Source organism: Perca fluviatilis, chromosome 3, assembly GCF_010015445.1.
Source record: "Perca fluviatilis chromosome 3, GENO_Pfluv_1.0, whole genome shotgun sequence".
Taxonomy (NCBI): Eukaryota; Metazoa; Chordata; class Actinopteri; order Perciformes; family Percidae; genus Perca; species Perca fluviatilis.
The window spans coordinates 32136513-32151329 of record NC_053114.1 but is presented as its reverse complement, the minus strand read 5'-3'; the positions used below and the strand labels follow the sequence as shown (position 1 = coordinate 32151329).

The window sequence follows — 14817 nt, the reverse complement described above, 5'->3', positions numbered from 1 at the left end:
GAGGAACATTTAACAAAGTACTTTTACTTTTACAAACATATCATCATCATCATCATCATCTTAATCATGATAGTTTAAACTGCTATATTTCAATGCACTATAGTTTCTCAAAGTTTACTTGAGAGTGTCAAGTAAACTGTACCTACTTGACAGTTGACAGTACTGTACTGTCACTGTATTTAGCTAATAGCACCCGGTAGTGGAAGACTGAGATTATCGCAGTTTTGTAGTTGCAATTCTGTCACAATCCACGAGGTGAGGCTATTTAAGAAAATATTATTTCGCCGGACATGTGCGAACAGTTACGGAGAAACCCGAGGCGAACCCCGGAAGCTCGGTCGTTACCTTGCTGGTGGTCACTGTCAGTCGGTTAGAGCAATGTGTTGCTGCTGCTGTAGGTACGGCTTCGTTGGAACTGAAGTTTAGCTCAAACGGGACTTCAAGATGTATTAAGACGGCGTTGCCAACGAAATAAATTAGGAATATTAAGGTATGCCATTTAGCTGTCACTCGGGAGGCTCTGTTTTTGCACCCGTTGCTCGCATACAGTGTTAGCATGCTAACGTGCTAGCTGTGTTAGCTTGTTGGTGGCTAGTTAGCAAGTGATATTTACCATCCAGTCCGGATGAATGTGTCAGGCTAGCTAGCAAGCTTGTGTGTGTGTGTGTGTGTGTGTGTGTGTGTGTGTGTGTGTGTGTGTGTGTGTGTGTGTGTGTGTGTGTGTGTGTGTGTGTGTGTGTGTGTGTGTGTGTGTGTGTGTGTGTGTGTGTGTGTGTGTGTGTGTGTGTGTGTCAGTCACGACCTTTACATTTATTATTGCAGCAGAGATGTGATGAAGGGCTCTAAGTTCAGTCACACCTTACTTGTGACTAATTTGTTGAGGTGCTTCAGTCTGTGGTCTGAACGCCTGGATGTGGTCGATAGTGTTGTCGGTAACTTGCATATCAGTAACTGCTGCATGTCAGTATTACCAGTGTGGTTTGGACAGAGACCTCAGCTATTGAGATTGTCAAAACACTCTAGACAGGATAATTTTTTTCACACTAGAGTCAAGTCAGTAGAAAAAAAAATCTGTGGTTAGTCCACAGACTATCAGAAAGTACTTGCAGTGTCACCACACTGCAATGAATAGCTATCGTGATGGGTGTGTTTCCTGGGAGTAAAAAAGGAACACTTGCAAAATCCTGGACACCACACAGACCCATTCAGTTGGGGAGGAAGAAATCATTGTACAAACGTGTGACAATGTGTGGAAGCTGTAAATGTTTATAAATTCAGTTGCCAGTTTATTAGGTATGCCTAATACAGTCTAATACAACATCCCTATAATAAATCCTTCATGGAGGTTATAATGTTAAGTTTTTGTTAAAACTGTTTGAAAGAGGTATGGTCATTATGGAGGCTGTAGTTTGCGGTGCTGTTGAACTGTATGACATTTTATTGAGAGGTGTTTCTAACATTTGGTCTACGCTACATATACAGTACAGGCCAAAAGTTTGGACACACCTTCTCATTCAATGTGTTTCTTTATTTTTATGACTATTTACATTGTAGATTCTCACTGAAGGCATCAAAACTATGAATGAACACATATGGAATTATGTACTTAACAAAAAAGTGTGAAATAACTGAAAACATGTCTTATATTTTAGATTCTTCAAAGTAGCCACCCTTTGCTTTTTTTGATAACTCTGCAAACACTTGGTGTTCTCTCAATGAGCTTCATGAGGTAGTCACCTGAAATGGTTTTCACTTCACAGGTGTGCTTTGTCAGGGTTAATTTGTGGAATGTTTTCAGTTATTTCACACTTTTTTAAGTACATAATTCCATATGTGTTCATTCATAGTTTTGATGCCTTCAGTGAGAATCTACAATGTAAATAGTCATGAAAATAAAGAAAATGCATTGAATGAGAAGGTGTGTCCAAACTTTTGGCCTGTACTGTATATAGTTAAAACAAAACTTAATACCATAACCTAATTTAGTAGGCTACATTGGGTTTAGCTTTGCATATATAATAAACAAGTAAACTGGCAGCTGAGTGTTTTTATATTATTACATTTTGATTCGAATATTAAACACATTTTGTGTGTGTTTGTGTGTCTTTTTCAGGACTCAGCCTACATATGTACTTCATCCTGAATGCTGGTCCAGGACGTACACACCACAGCATGTTATTGTGAGGAGAGAACATATTAGGTAGGTTGCCTCACATTTTTCTCAATTTACATGTCTTTTGTTTCACAGAGCTGAATGAGTAACAAGGGCAAACGGAGTAAAGCAGCTAACCTCATGTCATTTGTTTATCACTTATACAAAAGCCGAAAGAGTGGCATTTCTCAATTTGGCAGGAGGGTTTCTAAGAAGGCACTAAGCAGTAGACTATTGCTAAAACTGTCTGTACCGGAGAACATTGGCCTGAAAAGTCATTTGCAGCCTGTAATGTTATTGGCCCTTATGTTCTCGATTTATTCAGTAGTGTCAACATTCTCACCCAGGGGTGGTTTTATTTTTGGTTCTCACTGTTTTCAGTAGGATTGACATTAGGTTGGCCATTAAGCTGTTTGGCAATTTGGAAATGTGTCAGTGAAACATCAAATCGAAACCCATTTCTTTCAGGAATAATTTTGGCTATTGTTTCATCTAATTTTCTTTGACCGTAGGCCTTGCTCTGACTTTGTGTGTGATGACTCTGCAACAGAGTGACCCTGCAAAGTGATCTGAGCAGGATGACACAGAGGTTACTGCTGGTTGTGTAGGTCAGAGAGAAGAGAAGAAGAGCGATAAGGAGAGGGGAGAGATGGGGGACTAGTGGCTCTTGTGCTGTGCCCTCTGACTAGGAAGGGCAGACAGCTGGACAACCAGCTGGTATGGCTTTAATGGACCTCCCTTTCATTGACCACAGAAAAATCAATACGCCTTGAACTGGGCAAGAGCGGTTTTTGCCCTATTAAGGACAAAAGAGAAACAGTATTCTGCTGGTGATGCACGGCAAACAACATTGTTTGTATTTGAATACACTTGTTAATAGACAGAGGCACATTTTGGCAGGCACTCATCATGCTTCCACAAATAGTAATATTTCTTGACATTTCTTTATAAATTTTTTTTGTCAAGTTTTCACAGACCGGGCATGAGGGGAAAGGGTTTAGTTGTAGAACTTAAGTTGTCCAAAAATGTCTGCTGGCATTGCTAGCATTTTCCCTCAGTATCTGTGGTTACAAGCTTCCACTCAAAGCTGTGGTAGGCACTTTTTGGCATCGTTCAAAAATTCCATAATCTTTAGCAAATTGTAATTCAAGTGTTCTGAAAAACTAGACTCTGCACCTCCTCTTGACTTTGTTTCCAGGCTTTAGATAATCTAGCCATCACAGGAGAATTTGGTCAATCACAGATCATTTCAGAGAGAGAGCGAGAGCGCGCGTTCCTATTGGCACTTGCATTGCCCGTGCGACAGAGATGGGAGAGGGAGAGCTGAACTCTACTTTTTTTTTTGCATTTCACCCACTGCAGCTTTAACTTCAAAACTTTAAAATAAGTTCATCCCAACACATGTAGCCCTACCTGTGTGCTTGTGCATGTGCTTTGAGTAATTCCCCGTATGTGTGTCCAATATTTCCCAACCTGCAAAAACTGAGAATGTTTTCCATCATTGTGACATACTACTCTGATTAACCCTGCAAAGTAAATGTATGAGCCAGCCGGATGAATCAGTTGCTACCAATTTTTGAGCTGACTAACAGATCCTGATACATCTTGTCTTTTGTGGTCAGTGTGTTTACCTGGTGATGCTCTTAACAGTAGCTTGAGTCATTTTGATGTGTGAAATACTGAGACAGTGATTTCCTCCAGTGGCATATCCAGCCTTGATCTTTTTGATGCAGAAAAATGTAAAAACAAATAAAGGCAGTTCAATACAAATTTATAAAGTCTATTTCCTTGACGTTCCACTCCCGGGACGTCTTATAAAAAAGTAATTTAAGTTTAAATGTAAAAAAAAAAAGTTTCCTAAAAATGTAGAAAATAAAGAACTTTTAAAAATAGTTCTTTTTGTAAACAAAATCATGGTAAATATTGCCATGCCATCTTAAAAGTAAAATATAATGTCTCTCTTGTAAACAAAATAAATTATTGAAAATAAAATAAATTATTGTAAATATTGCCAAAATACAACTTGTATCCTTTGTAAACCTTTTGATCTTCCTCTCAGGGATCTTGTCCTGTCATGCTCTATGCATAAGCATTTACTCTAGGTTCTTACTATAGAAACACTAGCATGTTTACCTTTTCAGGTTTCAGGCAGGATCTGAGGCATGTAACAATGTTTCCTCCACAAACTCAAAACTCGTTCTGATGGGGAGCTAGTGGCTGGTATGCAGAGATACTTTTTTGCCACCTCACTTAGATTGGGGAAGTGTACATGATGCTTTCCCCACCATTCCAGTGGATTTTTCTCACTATCCAGCATGGGGGACACCAAGTAGCTGCTCAGCTCTGCTTCTAGTTTTTGCTGAAGTGACACAGTAGGTACAGTTGCAGTTGCCTCACTTCCTTTGAAAAAACTTCCTAATGACCTCTTTGGCTTCTTTGCTTCTGATGAAGACGTAGAGGGCTGTGTACTCTCAGTGGTACTTTCCCTGCAGACTGCAGCTGCTGACACCATCTCTGTTTTCACTTTCTCCTGAATGGTGGCAACATGGTGCGCAGAAATGTATGTTTTAAATCTGGGATCAACAAAACTGGCGGTGTCCAGTACCTCTTCTGTGATGGGGTCTGAGTACTTCCCCTTAAGGTATGCAAGGATGCTGGTTTTGATTGTTTTGGTCAGCTCCACGTCATCTTCCTCCTCAGCCAGCACTTGTGAATTGAGGATGTGTAGGACAGGGTTCACGAATGAAATGGTCACATAGTCTTCTCCTGACAGAGCATCTGTGAACTCCATCAATGGAGAAAGAGCTCTGTTGACAGCCTCCAAGACATCCAGGTCAGCCCAAGATGGAATAAGGTGCCTTGATTTCTTATCATCAGCGAGGACCTGTGTAATGGCTTTCTTTTGCTCAAGGACCCTTGCAGTCATCATTTGCATCGATCCCCATCTGGTGACACAGGCTGTTTTTAGCTTGTGTTGAGGCAGGTTGAGCTCTTGTTGCGCCTTCCCTAATGCCTTCTTCTTTTTCCAGCTATAGGAAAAGGCACTGACTGTTTTTGCACACCCTCATTGCTCGCACCACACGTTGATCTTTCATTGCATTTTCTGAAATAAACACACACACAAAAGAATATAAGAATATTAAATTGGTTTCAGAGATTTACAAACTTTAGCTCTAACAAAATTTATACAAGAGGAGAAATGCTTTATTAATCTGATATTATTTAAGCAGTTTAATAACACATCTACAGCTTTTTTAATTTCTACTCTAATGATGACTTAATGTAGCGTTTTGTTACATTGTAATGTGAGGTTTACATTGTTTTATTGTTGTCACAGTATTTATTTAGTGTGCTGAAGGACAATTAATATTTATATAGCACCCCTTTAAACACATGTAACAAAGTGATTCAGCACAGAAAAGAAAAAACACAAGTCATATAAAAAACAGACGTTAAAATGTATGATCTAAACAAATAAAGAATATAGCAGCCCGTCACCACCCACAAATTCCCAACTAGATTGAATATCATAGCATTGGTGCACTTACCGATTGCGAGGTGCAGCCTGTGTCCAAAACACTGCTGCCGTGTCCATCCATTGAGCTGTGCAGCTTTGACAATATTAGCGCCATTGTCTGTCGTAATGGCCACGAGGTTCTCTTCTGTTAGTTCCCACGCAGAAAGCATATCTCTCAGGCCCTGTGCAATCATCTCTGACGTGTGATCAACTGGAAAATATGCGGTCTCAAGGCACCTGTTGCGCAGCTTCCATTCATCGTCAATGTAGTGCAATGTAAGGCTCAAATATGGGTCCATCGTCCTACTTGACCACAGATCAGATGTGGCTGCAAAGTGCTTAAGAGACTTAAGTTCAGCAGCTACTTTTTTACGACATGTTTGGTACATGTTGGGCAGCGCAGTTTGGGAAAAAAAGTGTCGCGATGGCACAGTGTATCTTCTGTCGAGTGTTTTAACGAGTTGTCTAAACCCACTGTTGCTCCACGCTTCCTGTAGGCCCTCATGCGCTTGTCTAATAATGCGTCAGTTATTTTTCTCCATTTTCTTGAATCCTTTTCATATTGTGTAGCATTTGTAAATGTGTGTGTTATCGACACCTGCTTTGTGGAGGCACTTGTTGCTGGGCGATTGTCAGCCTCTCTCTTTTTTTTTTGAGCCATGCACTGTTCATATTCAGTAATGTGATTGCGCTCCAGGTGTTGAAATAGATAGCTGCTATTACCTTTGGTAATATAACAGTTTTTCTGCAGTGTTTGCATTTGAATTGAGTTTGTTCGGTGTCGTCTTTATTGAAACCAAAATGTGTCCAAACGACGGACACTGCATGTTTTTTTTGGTACAAGCGGCTCCGGCTCCTGTTGCTGAGTTGACTCGGTGTTTGAGTTCTCCTCCATGTTGCTTCAATGTCGCAGACTGGACGGGGCGGAGTCACGTGACTACACATGCGGCGGCCGTAATATGTTTTAAGGGGAAAGTACATTAACACCATGGATGTATTAAGAGAAGAGAGAAGATTAACACACAGTGGGCGGCCGCGGAAATATTAATAGGATTAAAAGACCGAAATAACCGACTGGTAAAATTACGTCGGTTATAGGCTCTGAATTTCGGTTTCGATTAATCATCCAGCCCTAACGTCTTCCACCAAAACAAGTTTCTTCAGTGTGGCCGGGTTAGCTCAGTTGGTAGAGCAGGCGCCCATATATAGAGGTTTACTCCTCAACGTAGTGGCCGCTGGTTCGACGCTGACCTGCGGCCCTTTGCTGCATGTCATTTCCCCCTCTCTCTCCCCTTTCACGTCTTCAACTGTCCTGTGGAAATAAAAGCCTAAAAATGCCCCAATAATATGCTTATATTATATTAGCACCGCCTAAGACGATTGTCATTGGTTTTAAAGAACTAGCAATAAACAAGAGCACGTTTTCCTCCCATCTCCGAATTCTATGTGGAGTAGCCAGACTCTCCTCCAGCACGCTTTGTGGGAGGGTCTGGCAAAGTGAGACTACAATGTATTAAACATGCTTGGATCGGCCCTGATCCCAATCATCTTGAAACCTCCCTCGTCTTGTCATTATGCACAATGGAGAACTAACCTGCTGCTGTTTTATTTATATATATATATATATATACATACATACATACATACATACATACATACATACATACATACATACATACATACATACATACATACTACATACGCATATGCATGCACGCGCGTGCATGTCGATGATATTTTCTTGGAGAACTTACATTGTACATTGTGTCACCAACAACGACAAGCCTATAACCAAACCAATTTAAGTGCTGCTCTTAGATTACCAGCTTAACCAGCCTCTTAATAACTTGCCTGTCTAGTGCATACAAAGATTTTAATAGCCAGGAGCAGGAGACCCATCAAATATACTGACTCCGAATCAATTCCCATTGAATCACTGTGTGGCCTGAGCTAGACTCCTACTGTAGCTGGATCTCTGTTTTTCTGGCTGTCAGGAAAACGTCTTTGCTGGTGTGGGCTTTCAGCTCTGCAGGCCAATAACCTTTTATCCCAGTTGGCATTTCCATTTTGCAAGCAATTTCGACGACACCCACTGACATGGAAAGTCTTTGGATGCAAGCAGAAACAAACAGCAGTGTGGGGCTTGGAAGGCCGCCTGGTTGGCTAGTAAGCTAAAGACTGAAAGCTTAGCGCTGTACCACCCATCTCACTGGAAATGTCTCATTTGATTAAAATGCTTAGCAAAAGCAAACCGTCCTTTGTTTCAGAGCATTAAATCAGAGTCTACCAGAACACTGCTTCAACAAATGCAATAAACACCTCTCCAACTTAAGTCAAGCCTGTGGCTAAACAATGACTAAATGAGTGACTGGTAAGGTGTAAAAGCATGTTAAACAGTATTCTTCAGTGGATGGCTATTGTCTTTCAGTTGTATCACTGGCTTTCATCCTGTGTTAGTGCTTATGAGCAAATATGCATTGTCGCATTAAATCTGCTGCAATATAGTAACAGTATAAATCTTTTGCGTTCCATTGTATTCAAGTGATTGGCTCTTCAAAATGGAATCAAAGTGATTATTTGGGCAGAGACAGATGCGTGTTTTGGATCTGACCTCTGGCAAATCTAACAGCAAATTGCAATATGAATTTTCTTTTTACACCAAATAAACTAAAATCACGGTTATTAAGTATATTTTTTTTTTTAACTGCCAGGTTGTACTTTGTCTCAGTGAAGCTTGCTAGCAGGAGGTAGGCTTAACCGGGTGTACAGATGATGATTATTATTATTATTATTATTATTATTATTATTAGCCTGTATTCCTCAGCTGCAGAATCAGTTTCCTAAAGGGATCATGTCAGCCATTGATTTATCTTAAAGCTGCGGACAGAGTCTCTCGGGAAGGTCATGAACGTTCTCTTATGGCCTTGACATAAATAAAGAGGAAGAAACTCCAATGACTCGTCTTTTTGTAATAAAATCGGCATGGCTCAAAGGGCCCTGAACAGTTGGGTCCAAAGTTGACTCACCCTTGTTCATACATTTTCTTTGCCCCCGCTAGTGGCGTGGTTTAAGGATGGTAATGTTAGTTGGTTTTCTGTCCAACACTTTGGTTTGAGCAATGTATGTACAGCTCCTGGCAAAATTTCCATAAATATGGAAGAAAAAAAAAAAAAAAAGATATTCAAGGCTCTCATTTGACGTTTCCTGATGATTTCGGTGACCCTGTGACATTTTTAGTATAGGTAACCGCAGGAAAAAATATTCCCATAGTTTAACTGGACTTTTCTAAAAGGAAAAGCTAAAGGCTGTAAATTGCTTCTGTGACTTGTTTATTTCATGATGGAAATGTCAATGTGTCATGATTTAGCCTGCTCTTCGTACTGTAGCCTAGCCTTTTTTTTTTTTGACACCTTTTCTGGCGGTTTATGTGCTTTTTTTCAATGCTTTAGGCACTTTTGTTTTAAAGTTTTTGGTGCTTTTTACTGTGTTTTTGGCTGTGATAAGATAATGTGATAAGATATGAGACATGCAAGAATACAGTCAAGTATTTGACTTTTTCTCTTAAATAAAAGCATGTCAATAAAATCTACATGTCTGGCCTGAGATGGGATTCTCATTTTCCAGTATGGCCCTTAGGGAAACTGAGTTTGACACCCCAGCTGTAGTGGTTCCAGGTGCAATTTTTATCTTTTTTTTTTTTTTTACACTAAATACACAACAAAACAAGTCAATACAGTAAATTGAGTAAATGTATTTTGTATATTATTTCATATAAATATTTAGGTCAATCATTGGTTAAAAAATAGACCGTAGCCCTAAATTTAATCTTCTTGAAATATTTCCTCTTCCCCTAGGGCAGGATGCAGTCTTCAAACCACCGACTGCGAGATATGGAGCAGCATCACCCGCTGCTGTCGCCAGGTGCAGATGTGGAGACGGGGAGCTTGGCAGCAGGGGTGATGGTTGGTGGTCCCCACGCTGGCCACACCGCAGGGAACCGCACAATGTGGTTCATTCAGGACAGCTGTGGGATGGTGTGTGCAGGCATGACCTGGTTCCTGGTGCTGTATGCTGAGTTCGTAGTGAACTTTGTCATGCTGCTACCCGGCAAGAACTTCTGGTACTCGCTGCTGAACGGGGCAACCTTCAACTCCCTGGCCGTGCTTGCATTGGCATCACATCTGCGCACCATGTTGACGGACCCGGTAAGGATGTTAAGGGAAGTAAGAGTGGGTAAGGCTAAGGATGCAGATGTAGAGAGGGTGGGAGGGTTTGAAAGGAAGAGAAAACACAGTCGATGAGTAAGACAAAGCTTAGAATACTATAATGAAAAAAAGATACCCTCAATTTGGAGCTTAATTAGGAAGCATCGCCAATGCCATCACTGATGTAATCTGGGACACTGAGCTGAAGGACCGTGTGTGAGGGATGCTGGATGGGGAAAACTCTGTAGAACATCCTAGTAAATTTTATTTGCTAATCTGAGTATCGTAATGTTTTTTTTTGTTGTTGACCAAATGTTCCCAGACAATTAAGGGCCAAGGAACAAAGTCAGGATTTGAATGTTTGCATTTCCATCCCATCGGAACTAAAAAATACTTTATCTCCTCAAAATTCAATTGACTTGATGTAGTTAGTTCTATTGACAGCTGCTTTTTAATTGGCAATATATCGATATCGTAATATGAGACTAGATATTGACTTAGATTTGGGATATCGAATGGCTTAGTCTTTTCCTGGTTTTAAAAGCTGCATTAATTATTAAATTATTAATGATTTGCCTTTAACCACTTCGGTCATTATATCCCCATTACTGATGATTATATTTTATTTTTATTTATATCTGATTTTCTCCATTCCATATTGCCCAGCCCTACTTCAGGGGGTTGTAGGTCAAATACTGTTTGTGCTGCTGCTGCATGTTGACTCATGTTGACTCAGAGAAACAGAGATGCCTGATGACCGCTTCACAACCGCACAACCTTAACAATTGCTGCTTTAAATGCCCAAAGTAGTGCACCGAAGTTTGTACAGCAGTGTGCCAAAAGGTTTTAAAGTGTAATTGTGCATTTGACTTTAAATGGTAGTTACACCCGATTGTGATTCAATCAGGTAATGGCTATATCGGAAGCTCCCAGACCAAAGAGATTACTTTTGTTGAATGTACCAAACCCTTCATTATGTTGTGCTGAAGAAATTGAGTTAAACATCCAGTCTTACTTAACTCCCAAAGATGAGACGAGTAGTTATTGTGTGTACAAGTAGTGGGTGTTTTCACAGGCCCAAAAACGTAACAACAGTAGTTTTAATTGCTGCATACGCAAAGTTACACAGCTTGACTTCTCCGAGCTATAATGCTTTTATTTGGACATTTGTAACTCCTTAGGGTGCAGTTCCTAAGGGCAACGCAACCAAGGAGTACATGGAGAGCTTACAGCTGAAGCCTGGCGAGGTCATCTACAAGTGTCCGAAGTGCTGCAGCATCAAGCCTGAGAGGGCACACCACTGCAGGTCAGTCTAATTGTTGTGGCCAATTTTACACAGAATTAAATTGTGACATGCTTATTTACCACACTGTGTAGCATCCAAATTGTACTACTACTGTCTGTATTTGCACATTTTGTGTAAACCGCATTAGTTTAGCAGTGTGTCATCCTTAACATCTTCTCTCTCCTGCCTGCAGTATTTGTAAAAGATGTATCCGGAAGATGGATCACCACTGTCCCTGGGTCAATAACTGTGTGGGAGAAAAGAATCAGAGATTCTTTGTACTTTTCACTGTAAGTATGGAGTAGTACGCATTATTTTCACAAGGGGTGCGGTAAGGATAGGAAATACAGTTAATGGATACGATAATTCCTCTGAATCACTTAATGTTCATTATAATAAATAAATTTTTAAAAAACAAGTTCACATTTGTCTGGAATCCACACATCAGCTGAGGTTTACAGTGATGTAGTGCACAACAGACACTTGTTTAGTCTCAACAACATCAGCGCTTTTTTATGGCTTTATATGCTGACTGGAACTTTTTGATGACAGAAACATAAAGCTGTCATTTATGGCTGAGCAGAACAAGGTCACCTGTGAGATGAAATGTTTAGTCTGCGCTCCTCACAGAGAGGTTTATAGTAAAAAACTAAAGCAACACAGCACCACACCGTTTTTTCTTTTTTACCTGCAGGTCCAAATATTTTAAAGTGTTATTACAACTGTGAAATGAGCTAGCCTACATTACCACAGTATCTGCATACCAACCTCGTGGGATAAGAGTGGAATCTTTTTTGCCTTCTCTTGATCACTTTTTTCACATTACCTTGCCTCCTTCTCTCTTCTTCTTTCTGCAGATGTACATAGCTTTGATTTCTGCCCATGCCCTGGGCCTCAGTGGTATGCACTTCTTCACCTGTATTAAAGTCCAGTGGAACGGTAAGGCCTCTCTATGTTGCAGCATCGACTATGACGTGTTTGTGTCAAAAATACAAAAACAGAATGTCAGAGAGATGAGTCAGAAATACAGCTATTTATACAAGAAATTGAGACTGCTTATCGAGATGAAGAGCGACAGACGGAGCAGAGTGGAAAAGGGATTGTTATCCTGTAAGAACAGCTGAAAATGAACCAGTAAATAAAGATGGTATTTCATTCTTTGAGCCTCTTCTGCCCTCTACAAAATGATACTCTGACTCAGCAAGGAAATATTTCTAACCCTTATGTTTTCAATGCTAACCAGTGTTTCAGGCCATCCTTAGTTGCAAACCTTTTGTTTTGTGAATATTTAGTTTTCCAGCTTGTTAGAATGAGGCAATGGTTTTGGGAGAGGATACGTTAGAGTAACTGTGTGCACATCCAGTCCCATATTAATATATGCATTGTTAATTCAGTCTGTGTTTCATTTGACATCTCAGTTGTTCAGTGCAAAATAAAAACTCCACTTGTCGTCCTCTTCTCCTGTGACCAGAGTGCAGTGACTTCTCTCCAGGGGTGTCTGTACTGCTGCTGATCTTCCTCTGTCTCGAAGCCGTCCTCTTCCTCACCTTTACAGCTGTAATGTTTGGTACGCAGCTCCACTCCATCTGCAATGACGAGACGGTCAGTATCCACTGCACCCCACAAGCTTGGTTCCTCTCAACAAGTTGTGTGTGTGGCAGCGAGGGTACCTGTAAAATGACAAGGGGAAAAAGAGCCTTGATAAATACCTTTTGGCTCTACGTTGTTTACGTTTAATACCTTGTTTTTTCAGATGAGGAAATGAAGTATCAATATTATACCCTACAGTTTTCTCTCAGGTTTGTCCCAATGCTAATGTAGATAGATGGATACTATTTTTTTTTTTATCGCCGGAAGGAAATTTGCATGGCACAGCCGGCAGTACACAAATGAAAAACACTGAACAAAGATGTAATGTAATTGTGAGTCTTGGCATGCTAATGAGCCAAAACAAACCGATAACTTAATGAGGGCTCTTTTTATGTATGTCTTGCAGGAGATTGAACGTCTTAAAAATGAGAAGCCCATGTGGGAGCGTCGCATGAGATGGGACGGAATGAGAGCTGTGTTTGGGGGTCCGCCCTCCCTGCAGTGGTGCAATCCATTCACAGGCCTGCGTCTGCGGCGCCTGTTGCTGTTGACCCATGCTCGCCACGGCGGGTCTGAGTTTTCTGTCTGAGAGCAGGGCAGACGGATGCAGCTCGCCAACACTTGACCGTCTCTGAAGCAAGATTTCTTGTATGGCCTCCTCGGCGGCGGCTCGGATGGACCTCTGCTCCCTGAGGCTGTCCTTCATGTGTGGGTGACAGGGAGACAGGCTGCTCCAGTGGGACCCCAGTCAATCACAATCACCACTGAAAGTTTGTATTCTCACTCTTACATGCTGATGTAGACCCAGCTCATGTGGTCTGCACGAGTGTGGTGAACAACTGGAATATTGTTTCTAACATGAGCAGACGTTTTGGTTTGTTTGTGTGTTTTTAGGTAAAGCATGCAGTATGTAAACTCAAGTGGGTCTTTTATTCCTCGTAGGTGCTGTTTGAACTCAAATCATGCACCCTCAGTACACAACTACAGCAGTTAGTTTATTTTGCTGCACACAAGATTGAAGAATAGCGTTTGAATCTGCAATATATCTCTCATCACTGGAGACAGACAAGTGGATCTAAATGGGGGAATGCTTGAAACTGTTCTGTTGGACCTAGACGGGAAGGGAATCACAGTCAAGGACATGCACTACTTACATGGCACTTGAGAGAGAGTCTGGATATGGAGCACAGTGGACATCAGAAGTGGAACTGTGCTGCCTTGATTTGCATGTATAGCAGCTCAATCAGTCAGCGTCTCAGCCAGGAAATGAGGCTTTCACTATCTTCAAATCAGTGAACAGGCTGCTGTGAACACGAGCCTCATTCTTATTCAAGAGGACTGAGTGGTCTTGTGTTTCCTTCATTGGGCTGGAGTTGTTGATCCTTTAGGTTACTCGGGCCAGTGGAAATTATTTTTGTTTTTTAAATTACTGCTGAAGCTTCTTTACCTTTCATCAGTGAAAACTCCTCAACATTTGACCATAATGACTTACTGGAGACTACTTCATTTAGATAAAAAAAAAAAAAAAAAAAAAAATCAGTTTTTTTGTTGTTGTTGTACGTACGTGTCTATAAAGCCATTCCACCACTCCTACGTGCTGCTCCACGTCTCATTATCGCTAAACGATCCGTGACCCCCAGACCACTGATATGTTTTCATAAAGAAGAGATTCAGGTTGAACAACTTTGACTGCTGAAAAGACAGAAAGTAATTAAGTGTTATACTCATACACAGTTTCTCTCTAATTTGGAAAACTGAAGGCTACTTCTGTGTATAGTAGGAATCCATATGCAAGAACACTTGGGTAAGACTTCATAGCATTTAAACTCTGAAAACAACGCTACAAACCCTTGAGACAGAGCCCAGTTTCAGATAAGATGCAACATTTTGAAAAGTAGCACAACCTCCTTTTGGCTCATTGTGAGCTCACTCTGATCTACAGAGCCAATCTCTATTGTGCAGCCAGCCTGTAGAATTAAAAAGGAGCTGCTTTGCTGAAAGAGGCTGAGGTACCAGGCTCATTATACAAGCTTTAATACTGAACAAAGTCTCTGGGAGCTCAGCCGAT

At 40.9% G+C, this 14817-nt stretch overlaps 1 protein-coding gene across 1 annotated transcript; it reads left to right on the top strand.

Annotated features, from left to right (window-relative positions):
* The first annotated feature begins 302 nt into the window (after positions 1-302).
* On the top strand, positions 303-14285 carry zdhhc7 (zinc finger DHHC-type palmitoyltransferase 7). Its single transcript, XM_039794365.1, has 8 exons — positions 303-490; positions 2114-2200; positions 9524-9874; positions 11056-11180; positions 11353-11449; positions 12017-12098; positions 12631-12761; positions 13156-14285. Exons 3-8 carry the CDS (start codon positions 9530-9532, stop codon positions 13336-13338), a joined length of 963 nt encoding a protein of 320 aa, XP_039650299.1. The 5' UTR covers positions 303-490; positions 2114-2200; positions 9524-9529; the 3' UTR covers positions 13339-14285.
* The last annotated feature ends 532 nt before the right edge of the window (positions 14286-14817 follow it).